We start from the raw sequence: 17,442 nt of genomic DNA, 5'->3' as shown, positions 1-17,442 counted from the left end.
GACGATATTAAAGCCACAAGCCTTGATAGGATCAACTACTGAGAGACTAGGGAAGAGAAGGCCATCTAGGATCTAACCAGTTAGAAGTTGGGAACAGAGGGAGCCAGGAGTGGAGACAGAGGTGAGAAGGAAGAGTCAGATGAGAACAGAGATGAACACGTTGGATTTGGCATCACTGAGGTCATTGGTGTCCTCAACAAGAAGCTCCTGTGGAATGGTAGGAACCTAAGTCCTGCTGATGTGCATTGAAGAGGACCTGACAAATGAGGAAGTACTGACTGAGGACAGCGAACTCTTGTAAGGACTTGTGGTGGGAAGGAGAGCTGAAAAATGAATTGTTATCAAGAGGGGGAAGCCAGGGCCAGAGACACATTACAATGTGTCATACGGTGATTTGAATAATCATGTGAAGAAAAATAAAGGCGCTGGAGAAAAATAAGACAATTTTAGGGAGTAAATCTTGATTTCAGAAGGGGATAGTCACAGTTTAGATGGTAGGTAAGTATCTTAAGGAAGTAACTGACAGCTGTTGCTAAACTTTAGGGCTGAGGCTTTAGATCTTTGAAAAGTTTGTGATACGAAGTCGCTGTCTGTGGCATGAAGTTAATAGTTGAAAGAAAAATAATGTATGCAGATGCGTATATGAGTGTATGTATGTAACTTTTTGGCCTTTGAATTGTTGGTAATAGGAAGTAGAAATTTGCAGAATGAATAAAAGTAGTATTCATGTAACTCGTTATTGTATATTTACCTTCTATATTGTATTTAAATTCTATTAATATTTCAAGTAGCTTTTTTCCCCTCTCACCTTAAATAGCTGCTAACAAAATATTATTCTCCATCACATATTGAGAAAAAAATTTCTGATAGTTACTCCAAGTGATGCTTCCAAGTAATTGTATTTTAGGTACATAGCTGTATTGATGATAACTTTATATAATCATATATATATCACATATACAGAATACAAATATATAGTATATAAATTATATATAAAATGTATATTATCTATAAAATGTATAAAATATATATTCTATATATAGAATATAAATATATATAGTATATAAAGTTATGTCTCCCATAACTTGAAGTCCCTGAAGTCCTTTCATGTTGAATTTTTCTTTCCCAACCTTTGTAAGTAAAATGCAAATACCTTAGGATAAGTTTCTTATTGTGTTTATGTCCTTTGTGTCTATCATGATGAATAACTTTAAGAGATTATAGTTGTCTCAGCCGTTTGTTTACTTCATTTATCATGATTATGCTTGTTGGCAGAAGGTAACATAATATGTATCTCATACAAACTAAGAAACTGTTAGGAGAATCTTTTTCATTCTCTATTGTTAAAAAAAAGTTTCAATGAAGTAAAAACGAAAATAGAAATTGGATTGTAAACAGAAGAAAGATGGATGTTTTGGAAAAATCAGTGTTGCTAATTTAAAAATACTTTTTAATATTATTTTACAGGAATGTTTAGGTGTCCATAATGTCACTAAATCTGTGTCTTCACTTTGCAATGGAATTCATTTTCTACTTCATCCAAAAGTTCTGTATGAAATCTCTGTATTTGGCATTCAAGACCCCAAAAGTGAGGTATGACGTTAAAAATAAGTGAAAATACTCCTGTAATTTAGATACTCAGCTAAATCAAGGTGATATGCTAATACAGTTTAGATAGCATGGTGAGAAACTGAAAAGAAACCTGTCTTTGGTACATTGGTTCACTCGAAGTGTTATTTAAATAAAAATAAATGTTACATAAAATGTGGCAATAAAAATACAGGACACACATGATTTCAAAAAATTCAGATCAGTTTACTTACATTTTTCATCTAAGATGTAGAGAACTATGCAGTACAGGTAGTAAGCAGATTATTTCAGTTAGGGAAATTTTTACTCAAGGGACAAATGTACATTAAGGTAAGAAAGTAGAAATCATTAAGGAAGAAAAACAGAACAGAATGTAGGATGATGCTATGGAAATATGAACTTTTGAAAGAGATGTTAATTATAGCATCTTTCCAGATGTTATAAAATGTTACAGGTGTGTCAGGTGACCTAGTGGGACATCTCATTTGACTGGTTTGTCGCATCTGTGTTGTTGAGCAGGTGAACACTGCTGCCAAGGCCATTCTGTTATACCTGCTTCAGGGACGATTGATGATGACAGCCCTGACCTGGAACAAGTTTATTGAGTCTCTGTGTCCTGTCATTCCAATACTACAGGTATTCTGTGAAATTCACTTTTTATGATACCATTTATCTTTGGCTGGGTGTCATTGATTTAAACTCATGCAAACAGCAAAACTGTCATGTTGTGAGAGAAATGAAGAGAAGCTGTGAAGGCGCTGGGGATAAGTGAACAGCAAGTGGGTGGCTGTCTTGTTTCTGGCAGAAAGTTAAACAAGGATAGCCAATTTGTCTGTATATATTTTATATATCTGGGTGGGAGGTTAAAAAGTGAGGTGCATTCACAGCATTGACTGTGAAAAATAGAACTCAACCTTATATAAAGGCCTTTAGGCAGAGCTAACAGTGCTTTTTTTTTTTTTTTTTTTTTTATAGGGCGGGTCTCGCGCGCTGTCCCCCCCAGGCTGGAGTGCAGTGGTGCGATCTCGGCTCACTGCAAGCTCCGCCTCCCAGGTTCATGCCATTCTCCTGCCTCAGCCTCCGAGTAGCTGGGACTACAGGCGCCCGCCACCACGCCCGGCTAGTTTTTTGTATTTTTAGTAGAGACGGGGTTTCACCATGTTAGCCAGGATGGTCTCGATCTCCTGACCTCGTGATCCACCCGCCTCGGCCTCCCAAAGTGCTGGGATTACAGGCTTGAGCCACCGCGCCCGGCTAACAGTGCTTTTTAAGCAGACCTTACATAACAACTAACTTGCCTCATGAATTCTATCCATGCATATATATGATTAGATTGATACCTTAATTAACATGCTCCTGGAAACAGCTTTTTTTTTTTTTTTTTTTTTTTAAAGCAATCCTTCTGGACGTTAAAGGAGTCAGGTTTCTGTCTCTTTTGGATGAAAAGGTGGAGTTCAGAGGTGCCATCGTAAGCACAGTCCTCTTTTAGAAGAGAGAGCCTGGACCTTGTGCCTTGAGACTCACAGGGTCCTATTCCATGCGTGTAGCCTTTAGAGCACTCCGTCTTCTTAGGGTGGGGATGGGCTGAGGATCTTCGAGGTCCTTCACTGAGGAGAGGTGCTGCTGTTAGAATCTTAGAAAATAGAAAGATCAGCAAGTGTCAAGAAGGTTGGCATGTTTTCCTGAAGTTCTCCTGTATGTATGTGTATTTTCTTTTAAATACAGTTTTATTTAGGCTCCTTAGCTCATAGAGGTTATTTTAAAAAATAACTATTCAACTGAATCGACAGACATTTATGAGTTGCTGATAGGACAATACAATTCTTATTTTCAAGTTGAAAAGTTATGTATATAATTAGACAATAACTTCTCTTTAAAAACAAATATATTAGGGCTATGCCGACACAGAAGATCCTTTGGGTAACTGCATTCTCCTTCTAAGCAAAGCAAGTTCTGACACAGAAGAGATTCTTCCGTGTACTACCCGATTAAAGTCCATGCTGCGACTTTTGCTAGTGAAAAAGCCATCGTGAGTACAACATAATCTTGTGAACATCAAAGATTAATGGAAACATGCTAAGAAAGTATAGTAACTATATATAATTTGAAACAAAACTAAATAATTTTTAAGGAGGGCGGTACTCCATTACTAGAGGAAACTAATGCATGAAACTAAGCGGATACAAGGTCTTTTTTGTACTTGCTGACTTTCATCCATTTTACAGCCAAGTTATTCCTTGCCAGATCAGCCTATGTTATAGGACTGCTACTAAGTGCTGCTCAGTAGTGCCCTAGGCAAGTTGGAGAGCCATGGAGATAAATAGATGGTAAAAATTATAGTGCTTTCCCATCTTCTCTTTAGAAATTGTTAGTCTCCCAGAGTGATCCTTTTGTAAAAATCTGTTCTGAATATTAAGTTTTTTGTAACTGTCTCATACACCAGAGTTATGTAGATATTTTAATCCCATGTAGCTGTGTTCTTACTTGGGAAACTGAAAATGAATCCTTTCTTTGACCGCCATTAATGTAAGCATTGTTTTAGTTAATGAAAAGAAGGAGAATGATACTGTTTTTTTTTTCCTTCTCTGTCATTGCAACATGAATCTTTTCTATTATTATTTTTAGGTAACAGTGGTTAGATTTTCCCTTACTGAAAAAAGAAAAAAATGCTTAGAGTCGAGATGGATAAGCAGGGCTAAAGAGGAATAGTTGGTTGAAAAGGCTAGGAAGAATGGACAGACATTCTTCTGACAATGGATAATTTGTGTTTCCCAAAGCTTACATCAGGAAAATACAGCAGCTTATTTATAGAGAGATCATTGGACTGAAAAATAAGGAAGTAGGTGGAAGTTAACTAAACCATTAAGAGAATAGAAGAAGGAAAATTATAGAGTCTTTAAAATATCTCTGCAGTATAGAGAGTAGTGTTATGGGTGATACAGGAAGAAGTAGGGCAGAGGGAGTTAATGTGCTTGTGTTCTCAGGGGTTGTCTTCTACACGTGCAGAAAGGCTCTTCCCTGTTAATTAACGTGCTAGTGTGGTACTCTTGACTTGAACAAACCCCCAATTTGGAGAATTAACACAATAGGGGTCATTTCTTGTTTGCTTTTCAAGGAGCTCAAGGTCCTCAGGTTAATAAAGACATTCTAAGGTAGGACATCCCCAGGAGTGTAGTGCAAGGCAAGGCCAGATCTTTCTTTGGGTAAGATAATTCTCTGTTATACAGAACTTAAAACAATTCAAATGACATATTTGTTTTCCTTATTGTATTAATTCTGCCCCATCCCACCAACCCATCCATAAACTCCATGAAGACAGGAACCCTGTCCACTGGCTAATCTTGTATTCTTAGAACTTCATAGAGTACCTTATACGTAAATACACAGTCATGCGTTGCTTAATGACATGGATGCATCCCGAGAAACGCTTTGTTAGGTGATTTTGTCCTTGTGTGAACATCATAGAACGTACCGTACACAAAACTAAGTAATAATAACTTACTACATACATACCTAAGCTATATCATATAGCCTATTGCTTCTAGGCTGCAAACCTGTACAGCATGTTACTGTACTGAACACCGTAGGCAGTTGTAACACAGTGGCATTTGTGTATCTAAACATAGAAAATGTTTAGAAAAATATAGTAATATAATCCTATGAGACTGCTGTTGTATATGTGATCCACTGTTGACTGTAACATTGTTATGCAGTGCATGACTGTACTCAAAAGTATTAAAGAATTATATACATATATAGGAATAACTGAATTCTGGCATCCTGTGCTAAACCTAAAAAGATGCTAAATGTATATACCAGAGAACAAGATGCATAAATACATGCTTTACATACCTCATCTCTAGCCACATTTACTAGGGGTGATACCTATCTCTCAACTGACAACCCTAGATGTGAATATAGATATCATTGACTTAGAATGTAAGGAACAAAGGAAAACTATTAGGTAGGTGTTTAGCCTTTCTAAGCTCTCTTGAGGTAACTCAGGAAATGGAGAGGGAGAAAGTTTGCCTGACTTACTAGTCCTCTGGAGATGATATCAGTTAACAATATTGCAGTAAATATCTACTTTGTGTTAGATTCAGGAAGTATTTATTGGGTGTCTTACTATGTATCTGTGAGCTGTGGAAAGGTAGCAGCACACCACACAGACATGGGCCCTGCCCTTTCAGCATTTAGCGTGTAACTGGGAATATAGCTCTTATTAGCAATTATTCTTTATTATTAGTTGTCATAAAGTGAGATAAAAGTTATGATGCAGGGGCTCAGCGTGGCAGGCCTACATCCAGAAGGCAGCCTGCTCTCGTCTGGAGTAGGAGGGCCACTCTAATGATGCGTGTTTTAATCGTTGTCTTATAGGTAGTTCTGAAAACCTGGAAACTTGTATTATTGCTTAAAATTTGTCTAGTTTCTAGGTAGTTCACGAACCTGTCAGAGGAGTGACGGATACATGGTTGTCTCAGTATCTGCCGCCTCAGTGACCTGTGTCCACTCGGTGGTTTTTCTGTTTCTCTATTTCATTGTTCAGTGGCATACAGTATTTAAACTTTTCTTGAAAAGTCTCCCACTTCGCCACTCAGCTGAACTTATTCCTAATCCCTTCCAGATAAGGAAAAGGTGTTTGTATTTTCATTTTTGACAGGAATCTGTTTGACCCCTGATGTAAGAAGATTTTGATACATTGTAGTGTTATCACACTTCCGTTATGAGCGTCATTACTCTCCTGAGGGTTCATCTTAACGTTTGGACTCTGGTCGGCAGTCTGTGATACTTTTTATGGTTGAGAATAGATCACTAGATTTGAAGACAGGAGTTATAGATTTATTTCCCAGATGTACTTATTGAAGTTTACTCAATAAGTGAGTCTGTCTCATTTGTAGTTATTGATTATTTTTTGTTTCTGATGTTTATTTTATAACTTGAATAAATCATTATAGTTATATATGCAAGATTTTTTAGAAGTAAGTTATTACTAGTAATGGCAGTATAATTGTGACTACTTATTGGACTTTGTTGATATATAATTACTTGTAATTACAAGCCCTTTTACGATAGACATTTGTGTATCACGAAAGTTCGACTTCAGTACTTTGTGTTCTTAGGGTCCGCTCACAAGCGTTAAAGCTTTTAGCGTTCCATCTTACCAGCGAAGAAGGGGCTGACACAAAGCGTCCTCTGATAGACGCCAGAGTTCTCTCCAGAGTTACGAATTTATTCATTGTGAAGAAACCTATCGAACTCAAACTGGATGACAGAAGAGAGCTGGTTATTAAGGTGACTATAAATTTTGAGTTTCTTACTGGGTGGTAATTTGATACATTTTTATATCTTGTATTTTATGTGACATTCTTCAGTTTGTGTATGTCCTGGGGAGGGAGAGAAGTGTGGGGATTCAGGGCTGATTGGAAATTGTGTTCTGGCTGTATCTGGCTTCTGGATATGTTGATTCATTGCAGTGGTCCCAACCTTTTTGGCAGTAGGGACCAGTTTCACAGGACAATCTTTCCATGGATCAGGGCAGGAGTGTTGTTTTGGGATGATTCAAATGCATTATATTTATTGTGTACTTTATTTCTATTATTGTTACATTGTAATATACAATGAAATAATTGTATAGCTCACCATAATGTAGAATCAGTGGGAGCTCTGAACTTGTTTTCCTGCAACTAGACAGTCCCATGTGGGGGTGATGGGAGACAGTGACAGATCATCAGACATTAGTTAGATTCTCGTAAGGAGCAGACAACCGAGATCCCTCACACACCTAGTTCACAATACGGTTTGCACTCCTATGAGAATCGAATGCCGCCACTGATCTGACAGGAGGTGGAGCTCAGGTGGGAAGGGGAACGATGGGCAGAGGCTGTAAATACATTTCCCTGTCTTTAGCTAGGACTGTACCTATAGCATGCTGGACTGATGCAGAATTCTATAAAGAAAGCTGTCCACTAGTCCACTGTTTTCATAGATTCATTCCTGTGTTTTGTACTTTCTCATTTCACTTCAAGTTTGCAATCTGTCTGTTTTATTTTAGACTAACTCGCCAAGTCCTGTAGTAGTATGGTAGAGCCACTTGTAATACAGTGGGTTTGTTTGTTTGTTTGCTTTTTAATGGAGAAACACATTATGTTCCTCTAAACTGAATGTTCAGGGCTGTATGACAGTGCTGGCGGGAGGATTGGAGAGTCTTCCACTGGCCACATACCAGGTCTAATTGGGACTTCCCTGAGTACCAAGCCATTGGTAGTCACTCCTGTGTCCTGATATGTGGAGAAAGGCGGGGAGGGGCCTTTCTAACACGTCTTCTGTGAATCCATGTTAGGACTGGAAGATAGCAGTGAGTGGGAGAAAGGAGCTTCATCTTTGTTACTTTCTTGTCCCTTTTTCCTGATGCTGGTTTTGCCACCTCAGACTCTGTTCTAGCATGAAGTGACAGTAAGGGACTTGTCTGGGGTAGCTTTGAAGGGGTGCTGGACAGCAAATCCCAGAGTGCTGTTCGCTCTGGGGTCTTCTAAGAGAAAGAATGGAGAGGTCCATGGGAATACCAGCTGGTGGCTTCTGGGAGCAGCAGAGAAATCTTGAGTCACAGGTCTGGGTCGCTTTTCTTAGGTTAGCCTGGTACTACCTATAAAGATGTTAGGGAACATGGATGTTTTCTGTTACCTTTATAAGGTTGCTAATGGATTATTGGGTTATGAATAACTTCCTAGCAAAAATGTATGTTAAGAAGAGAGGGGCTGGGCACAGTGGCTCATGCCTGTAATCCCAGCACCATGGGAGGCTGAGATGGGTGGACCACTTGAGCCCAGCCTAGGTGATATGGTGAAACCCTGTCTCTACTAAAAATACAAAAAAATTAGCTGGGTTTGGTGGTCCATGCCTGTAGTCCCAGCAACTTGGGAGGCTGAGGTAGGAGAATCACTTGAGCCCAGGAAGTCGAGGCTGCAGTTAGCTGAGATTGCACCACTTCACTCCAGCCTGGGTGACCAGAGTGAGACTCTGTCTCCAAAAAAAAAAAGAAAACTTGTTTAACATGATGACTCTTTATTTTAGATCTTAAGTTCCTTCCTGACCTACTGCATCATTGTTGCAAATTTTATTTATTTATGTATTTATTTTAAACTTTTATTTCAGGTTCGGGGTACATGTGCAGTTTTGTTATATAGGTAAACTCGTGTCATGGGGTTTGTTGTACAGATTATTTCATCACCCTGGTACTAAGCCTAGTACCCAATAGTTATTTTTCAGATCCTCTCCCACCTCCTACCCGCCATCCTCAGGTAGGCCCCAGTCTCCGTTGTTCCCCTCTTTGTGTCCTTGTGTTTTCATTATTTAGTTCCCGCATATAAATGAGAACATGCAGTATTTGGTTTTATGTTCTTGTGTTTTTTTGCTAAGGATAGTGGCCTCCGGCTTCATCCGTGTTCCCTCAAAAGACATGATCTCCTTCTTTTTTAAGGTTGCATAGTACTCTATGGTATATATGTACCACATTTTCTTTATCCAATCTGCCATTGATGGGCATGTAGGTTGATTCTGTGTGTTTGCTATTGTGAATAGTGCTGCAGTGAACGTACACATGCATGCGTCTTTATGGTAGAATGATTTGTATTTCTTTGGGTATCCAACATCCATAAGGAACTTAAACAAATTTACAAGAAAAAAGCAAACAATTCCATTAAAAAGTGGATAAAGGACAGAACAGACATTTTTCAGAAGAAGACATACCTGTGGCCAAAAGGCATATGGAAAAGAGCTCAATATCACTGATCATTAGAGAAATGCAAGTCAAAGCTGCTATGACGGACCATCTCACACCAGTCAGAATGGCTATTTTTTTTTTTTATGAGACGGAGTTTCGCTCTTGTTGCCCAGGCTGGAGTGCAGTGGTGCGATCTTGGATCACTGCCACCTCCGCCTCCTGGATTCAAACGATTCTCCTGTCTTAGCCTCCCGAGTAGCTGGGATTACAGGTGTGTACCACCATGCCCAGCTAATTTTTGTATTTTTAGTAGAGACGGAGTTTCACCGTGTTGGCCTTTTGTATTTTTAGTGGAGATGGGGTTTCACCATGTTAGCCAAGCTTGTCTCGAACTCCTGACCTCAGATGATCTGCCCACCTCAGCTTCCCAGAGTGCTGGGATTGTAGACATGAGTCATCGCGCCCGGCCAGAATGGCTATTATTAAAAGTAAAAAAATAGCAGATACTGGTGAGGTTATGGAGAAAAGGGAATACTTACACACTGTTGATGAGAGTGTAAATTAGTTCAACCATTGTGAAAAGCAGTGTGGCAATTCCTCGAAGATCTGAATACAGGACTACTTACTCAACCCAGCATTGTGTGAATTTACATGTAAATACATTGGTTATTTAAATAAGTTGATTTTTTGAGCTTTTGTTCATAGGGCACAAACTGTAAAATCTTATTGGAGAATTGGAAGCAGAAAAATGTAATTTTGGGTTTTTTTTTTTTTTTTTGGTTTGTAGTCGGAGACTGTTGAAAAGGTGTATGAAATCTTCACCTCAGATGATGTTGATCTTGTTTTGAGAAAGTCAGCTGCCGAACAGTTAGCTGTGATTATGCAAGGTAATGCATCCTAAGGAAAATGATTGCTGTACTGCTGATAATAGAATTTTAGATTGCTGTGTGGTACTGGCAGGAGTTGGCAACTATGGTTTATGGGCCAGACCCAGCCTGTGGCCTTTTTTTTTTTTGACAGCCCTCAAGAATGGTTTTTGCATCTTTAGAGTTGTTAACAAAACCAAACCAAAACCAAAGAATGTGCAAGAGACCATATGTGTCTGTCTAACAAAACCTAACAACATGCTTACTACCTGGTTCTTTACAGAAAAAGTTTGCTAACCCCTTATTATTTGACCTGTAAAATGCCATTCGATAGAATTATCTTCTTTCTAAAATATTAGTATATTTCCAATAGTGAAGTGCATGTTCCTTCCTCAGTTTACTGAGTGCATGCATCGTATTTTTGATTTGTACCATCTTGCTTAGGGAATTTAATTAAATAATACTTTTGTGGTAGGTAAAATAAAAATAATACACTGTAGCTATGCCTTTTCTTTAAACTTTTTTTTTTATTTTTTAAATTATACTTTAAGTTCTAGGGTACATGTGCACAATGTGCAGGTTTGATACATTGGTATACATGTGCCATGTTGGTTTGCTGCACTCATCAACTCATCATTTACATTAGGTTTTTCTCCTAATGCTATCCCTCCCCCAGCCCCCATCCCTGAGACAGGCCCAGGAGTGTGATGTTCCCCGTCCTGTGTCCAAGTGATTTCATTTTTCAATTCCCACCTATGAGTGAGAACATGTGGTGTTTGGTTTTCTGTCTTCGTGATAGTTTGTGGAGAATGATGGTTTCCAGCTTCATCCATGTGCCTGCAAAGGACATGAACTCATCCTTTTTTATGACTACATAGTATTCCACAGTGTATAAACGTTTATTTTTAAAAACAACTAGTGTAATACACTGTTAGCTTTGTTTGTAGTGTTGTTATTCCATAGGTTTTTCTTCTTTGGGTTAGTTTTGAATTTTTCCCCATATGTGATGTATGTACTTTAATATTTATGAGAAATGAAAACTTTGAGTTTATATAAAAAGATGCTCATGGTTAGCACTTCTTGTCTTGACATTAGTGGAAACTGGGATGAGAGAGTAATTTGAAAAAACATATTCCACGTATTTGTAGTTTTAACAACAATAACACAGGCTACAGAAAATAAGACTAGAAAATGAGGAAAGCCCTGGTTGAAAAAAAAAAAGAAAGACTCATTAAAGAGAATTCCTTCAATATTGTTAACATTTCAAAAGAATGCCTTATAATTTTGGTATGCACTATATTGGGGGGCAAGTAACAGCTAAAGATCATTACAGTGATAGCTACCCCTTCAATATCCGTGTGTGTGTGTGTGTGTGTTTTTCCTAATGAGAATATAGGAGAAAATTTGTCTGCAAGTTGTTAAATACTTGTAACGAATATATAAGCAATTATAGTTTTGGGTTCTGGTAACATTTGTGTGTGTGGATGTGCATATTTATACATAAAATTTTTTTCGTGTGTATACAAAAACTTTTTTATTACAAACATGATATGTGAATATATGCTTATTAAAAAGAAGCTCATGTTCTCCAGAAATATGTAGTGTATTATAATCTTGTTCCTTTTATACTTGCTATTAATAGTTTGAAGTTAGAGATTTTTTATTGATAGAAAAATGTTCATGTTGTAAGTCATATTTTACACATGAGCTTGTGGAGAATTATAAACATTTGAAGGTGATAAATTTGGAAGAGTCAATGAAATAATATAAAGAAGAAAATTTGCCATGTATAAATATAAGCATTCATTTATGCACTTAAAATTCTCGTAGTTTTCAGAGTCTGAACTAGTTCCATAATTCTTTTTTTATAGTTTTGTTTTTTATGTTACAGAAATAAGATATGCTTTTTACTTAAACGTTTTCAAATTGGACAAGTGTATATAAAGTAAAAAGTTAAAAGTTTTGTACTCCAATGTTAACCCCAGGTCTAAGTGTTTTTAATAGTTTGCAGGTTGTGTGGATATCAGTTCTGAGTATTTCAAAATATGTTTTTTAAACTACAAAAAAAGTTCTTTAACTTTTAGTAACTTTTTTTTAATCTACAGATATTAAAATGCATGCTGTGGTGAAAAAGTTATGCTTAATTGACAAAATAATTGAGTATTTAAATGAATGTGTGAGTCAAGATGGCAAGGTAAGGCTAATGTGCATCTAGACATTGTTTTACAGGCTGTTTTTATTAATCAGATCTGAAATTGAACTGAGCAGAGTTTGGATGAGTACTTGGATTTTAAATCCTAAGTAACACCTCCTATCTCATTCATTTTTTTAAATTCTAAAAGTGGAGTCTCTATAAAGGAAAACTAATTTTAAAATTTGCATAAGATGGGCAAGCAGAAGTATATACAAAACTTACTTTCAGTGAAAAGTAATTCCTAGTATTTCTTTACGTTTCAGTTTCAGGTAATTTGATGAAAAAGCATAAAATTTAGAGTAAGATAATATTATGGTATGTTTGATCTCACCTGATAATTGGTGAAAATAAAATAGCTGTGTTTTTCCTCCTGGCCCAGGTTGTAGAATGTTTGGTACAACCATGCCTCACACTCTTGAGGAAGGTTTTATGTGGCGATCCAGTCATGCGTGTTTCCCTCTCACAACAGCCTTCTCTTTTGACCCTGTTATTCAGAGGTAAATAAAATAAAATCTGCTAATAATTAGATTGTTCTTAAGTTTTAAGTGTTTCTTCTTTAATTGTAAGTCACATTTACTTTTTATTTTACTCTTAGAACATCAGCATTTATTACTGAACACACTACTAAAAACTAATCACAGTGGAAAATGTTTAATATTTCTGTGGAAATTGCTTTATAATCTTGTTACTGAGTGGAGCCTAGAGCTGAGAAAGGGTGAAACCTCTGATTGTTCTTTGTACCTTAATGTAGATGTCATCTGGTGCTCAGACAGTAAACTATTACCTATAAACAAAGAAAGTTGCAGTTGCTGTTATTACTATCTTTTTTCCAATATCTCTTTCGTCTTTCTTGTTTTGCTTGTACCTTTGGATCTTGGTACATTTTGTCTGATTATTTCATTTGACAGGTGTTAAGAGTATAGACTCAACCTATGTGGGCAGAAACTAGACCATCCTAAATGACTCTGAGCCTAAATTTATTACATTCTACAAAGTGTGGTTTTAAAAACCCATTTTAATTTGATTCTAATTTAGTAAGGTGTTAGATGAACACATTTCGTGTTGTTTTGTCCTGCCTGTCTTCTTTGTTTTTTTTTTCTCAATGGAGACTATGGTAACATTTTGTACTATTTTCTTTCTTAGAGATTTAGGCCACTGCTTTTTAATATTCTACAGGAGTCATGTAGGCCGAGCATCTGAATGTGCTTCATCGTGTCTGTTATCAGGCATATAGGAGATAAGCGAGATTTATGTTCAAAATATGTTATTGCAATATAGTCCTTTTATTTTAGCATTTTTTCCTCCTGTTGGCTTCTGCTTGCCAAGTAAGATGCAGTTTATTGAAGTAGCAGCAGTAAAACCAGGTAAAGCTCTAAACGGATTCAGTGTGTTTAGGCTCATAACATTTTGAGTAGACTATAACGTTTTTATAGGATTGTTGTATAGACTGATCATCTGAAAGAGCAGCAGTTATAGATTTTTAGTTTTCTTTAATCCTGTTAATAATTGTCTTCTTATTAACTTCATTCATTTGAATGTAGTTCCTAGTTTACCTTTTCATTTATAATTTTCATTTAAATTATTCAAGCATGGAGCTTATTATGATACCTACTGGATTCAAAAGCATGTTCCAAGGCAATATAATCTATACCCTTTTCAGCATTTCAGTTTTTCTATGTCATTGCTGTTTGTGGAAATTACTTTCAATGAATCTGAGAATGAATATAGTATCCCCCATTAATGGATTTAGTTTCAGGAAAAATTTTACTTACTTATTTATTTATTGAAACAGAGTTTCACTCTTGTTGCCCAGGCTGGAGTGTAGTGGCACGATCTTGGCTCACTGCAACCTCTGCCTCCCGGGTTCAAGCATTTCTCCTGCCTCAGCCTCCCGAGTAGCTGGGATTACAGGTGCTTGCCACCATACCTGGGTAATTTTTGAATTTTTAGTAGAGGCTAGGTTTCTCCATGTTGGCCAGGCTGGTCTCAAACTCTTGACCTCATGTGATCCACCTACCTTTGCCTCCCAAAGTGCTGGAGTTACAGGCATGAGCCACCATGCCTGGCCGAAAAATGGATTTTTAACCAGCTGCTTAACCAAGAAAACCCATTTCTCAGCAAATGTTTATGAAGTACATGCTTTGTGCTAGGTGCAGTGCTAGGCCCTTGGGTTATATTGCTGAGCATGGTAAATGACCCTCTTGGCGCTTACAGTAGAGTTGGAGATGTTGACAAGTAAATATACAGTACACCACAATAATACTTAGAGTTGGGGATTCCTGGTGCCAGAGGACGTGCTGATCAGATTGGTTGGTGATAAGTATCAGAGATTGTTTCTAGGGAATGTGGCATCTAAGATGGAATTTCAGAAATGAGTAGGAGTTCAAGTAGGCAAGACTGACTTCTAGATAGAGGGAGCCATGGTTATGTGTATGAGAGACTGATGTGTTTGAGATGGAGCTGGCTGGATTTGGGGAATGTGGAGTGAAGGGGAAATGATGGAATGAGACAGGGAGGGCAGTTCGTGCAGGGCCTGGGAGGTCTTATTAAACAGCAGTGAGGAGCCGTTTAAGGTTGTTAAACAGGGGAGTGTGTGTTTTAGGAAGATTATTTCTGTAGCATGGATAGTGGATCAAAGGAGTAGAATAAATAACTTCTCAGATAACACTGCTTTAATTATAAACTATGTTATGACAGAATTCTATACTGTGTTTCAGGGTTAGAAATTAACTTGGAAATCATTTACTATACCATCTCAGTGTGAGGTCTAGAGAGATTTAGCAACTTGGCCAAGGTTATAACCAAAAAATGGTTATTGGGTTATTTACTTTGCTACTGAGAGAGAATCTAAACTTCCTTACCTTTGTTTGTTTTTGTTTTAAATAATCACAGACCTATACATACTCACTGTAAAAATTCAGAACTATACAAATTCTAAAAGTTTACATTTTCTTCTCTTTCTCAATTTCCCCAAAGAAGACTGTTCTAGTTATGATTAGGAATGTATTATTCCGAATGATTTTTTCTACACACACATGTAGTTTTCATTCTATATATTACAGTATTGTGTTGCTTCCTTTTTTCAACTGGAAATGTAACTTGAATATCCTTCCATGTTATTTTATGTGAGTATACATTCTTTAAAAAACCCTAAGAACAACTGCATTGGTGTTTCAGAATTTCAGTTTGCTGTGTTACTGGGTATTTGTTTTAGATTTTTCACCATGACAGTAATCATGTTGTGTGATCATCTTTGTGCATTCTGTGTTGCAATTCCTACGTCAAAGAGATTTTATAAGATAATGGTTAAGTTCCTTTCCAGATCACTCTCACCAAAGGTGTTTAAAAATGCTTATTTTCATTACAACTTTGCTAACACTGAATATGTCTCATTAAAAGTTTTTAATCTTACAGGTAAAAATATATAATTGTTTTATTTTCTTAGTTTTAGTGAAGTTATCTTTTCATATATTTTATATTCAAATTTCATAATCTATGGATTACCTATTTTTGTGTTGTATTTAATTTCTTTTTAGTGACTTGTAGGGTGTTTTAATTATAAGATAGACACAATCCTTATGCTTGATTTTACGTGATTAATATTTTCTTTCAACTTTTCTATCCTTTAAATTTATTTATTATTATATTTTTAACCTTAAACTTAAATATTTTATGGAAATATATAGAGCTTTTCTGTTATGGCAGTTGGGCAATTTTTCATCACGCACTTCAAGTAGGACTTTCTCTAGTTTCAGATTGAAAACACTTTTCCTGTGTTTCAAGTGTTGTTTAAAAAAATTAAATTTTAAATCAGGCAAAGGCATTGCTGTAATTTCTTATTTATTTGGAAATATAGTTCATTCTCTTTATCACTGATGTGAAATGTCTATTTTATTATAAGTTAATTTTTACATGTTCTCTGTTTCTTTACTTTTTTTTCCTATTTTTAATCATGTCAATTACATAAGGATGATTTTCTTTTCTAGCAGTTAGGAAAAATATCTTCTCTCAAAACTTCTTATTGCTGCTTCCCTGAATTTGCTGTGTATTATGTTGTTATTCCTGTGAGATAACATCATCCTTCTTTGTTTAGAATTTCATAGGTTTCAAGCATTGAGAAATTGTAGCATTGGGATCATTATAGAAGTGGGAACTTATACTTAATGATAAAGAATCGGACCAGGGCACTTAGCTAAGTAGTAAGTAGTAGAGCTAGTGTTAAGTCTATCCGTTCAGAGCACTTCCCTTTTCCATCATCTTGTCATAATTAACAGGAACCAAAACAACGACACAGCCCAAGGATAACATATTAAAGTCAAATCCAAGTTCTATGATCACATGTTTGTAGTAAAGGGCAAAAGTTGTAAATTAAGATCTCTCGGTGAGGAAACTTTAGCTAAAATTACACGACTTGGCATAACCTTCTAGAGGCTGTATCAGTTCATTTCTCTACCTAAAACTAGACAGTGTCTAGTGAGTGTATCTACAAGTGTCACTCCTGGACTGGTAGCGTCTGCGTCCTCTGAGAACGTATTAGAAATTCATATTCACAGGCTCCACCCTAAACCTATCCAATCAGAAACTGTTTTTACAAGCCCTCCAGGTGATTCTTGTACATCCACAGGTTTGAGATGAAAGCCTGTGTTTTAGTGTCACCTTATCTGGGTTAATGTTGCATTTCTTTTCTCTTCAAATTAAGATATTTTAAATTCGAAGTTTGTTCTTTCTAGACATACAAATATTTCATAAAGTTGTGCTTCTTTTTATTTAGTTTCCTTAATATTTCATGAAGATTGTACTGTCGTGACTGAAGTTGGAGCACTATTTTGTCTTCTATTATTTGATGAAGTATCAAGAATGGATATGTGGTGAGATAAAATAATTTATAAGTTTTTTACTCTTAACTGTTTGTCTCAGGTATCTGATGCAATCTTACAGCAATGCGTGGAAATTTCTGGTTTATGAAGCTTATGCTGTCCATGCTACACCCATATGTGGTATGAATTTTGATTTGAATAAACAGTATTCAAAAGCCTATTGGCTCAGAAAGTCTATCTCAAATTTTATTTTTA

At 36.5% G+C, this 17,442-nt stretch overlaps 1 protein-coding gene across 12 annotated transcripts in view; it reads left to right on the top strand.

Annotated features, from left to right (window-relative positions):
- The window catches only part of RTTN (rotatin), a 195,732-nt gene that overhangs the window by 52,593 nt on the left and 125,697 nt on the right, over positions 1-17,442 (top strand). For 11 of the 12 annotated variants that reach the window (XR_004180103.1, XR_004180104.1, XM_031658898.1 and 8 more), the window contains 8 exons: positions 1,468-1,593; positions 2,107-2,226; positions 3,483-3,619; positions 6,711-6,882; positions 10,098-10,197; positions 12,282-12,370; positions 12,750-12,867; positions 17,142-17,238. Coding sequence is in view for 10 of the 12 variants with exons in the window: in XM_031658898.1 (XP_031514758.1) it covers positions 1,468-1,593; positions 2,107-2,226; positions 3,483-3,619; positions 6,711-6,882; positions 10,098-10,197; positions 12,282-12,370; positions 12,750-12,867; positions 17,142-17,238 (959 nt within the window). In the remaining 2 variants the exon portion in view is untranslated. The remainder of the gene's footprint in view (positions 1-1,467; positions 1,594-2,106; positions 2,227-3,482; positions 3,620-6,710; positions 6,883-10,097; positions 10,198-12,281; positions 12,371-12,749; positions 12,868-17,141; positions 17,239-17,442) is intronic. The other variant, XM_031658897.1, reaches the window with a different exon arrangement.

The sequence above is a fragment of the Papio anubis genome, chromosome 19, assembly GCF_008728515.1.
Source record: "Papio anubis isolate 15944 chromosome 19, Panubis1.0, whole genome shotgun sequence".
Taxonomy (NCBI): Eukaryota; Metazoa; Chordata; class Mammalia; order Primates; family Cercopithecidae; genus Papio; species Papio anubis.
Note: the sequence above shows the minus strand (reverse complement) of the source record. Positions and strands in the feature narration are given on the sequence as shown.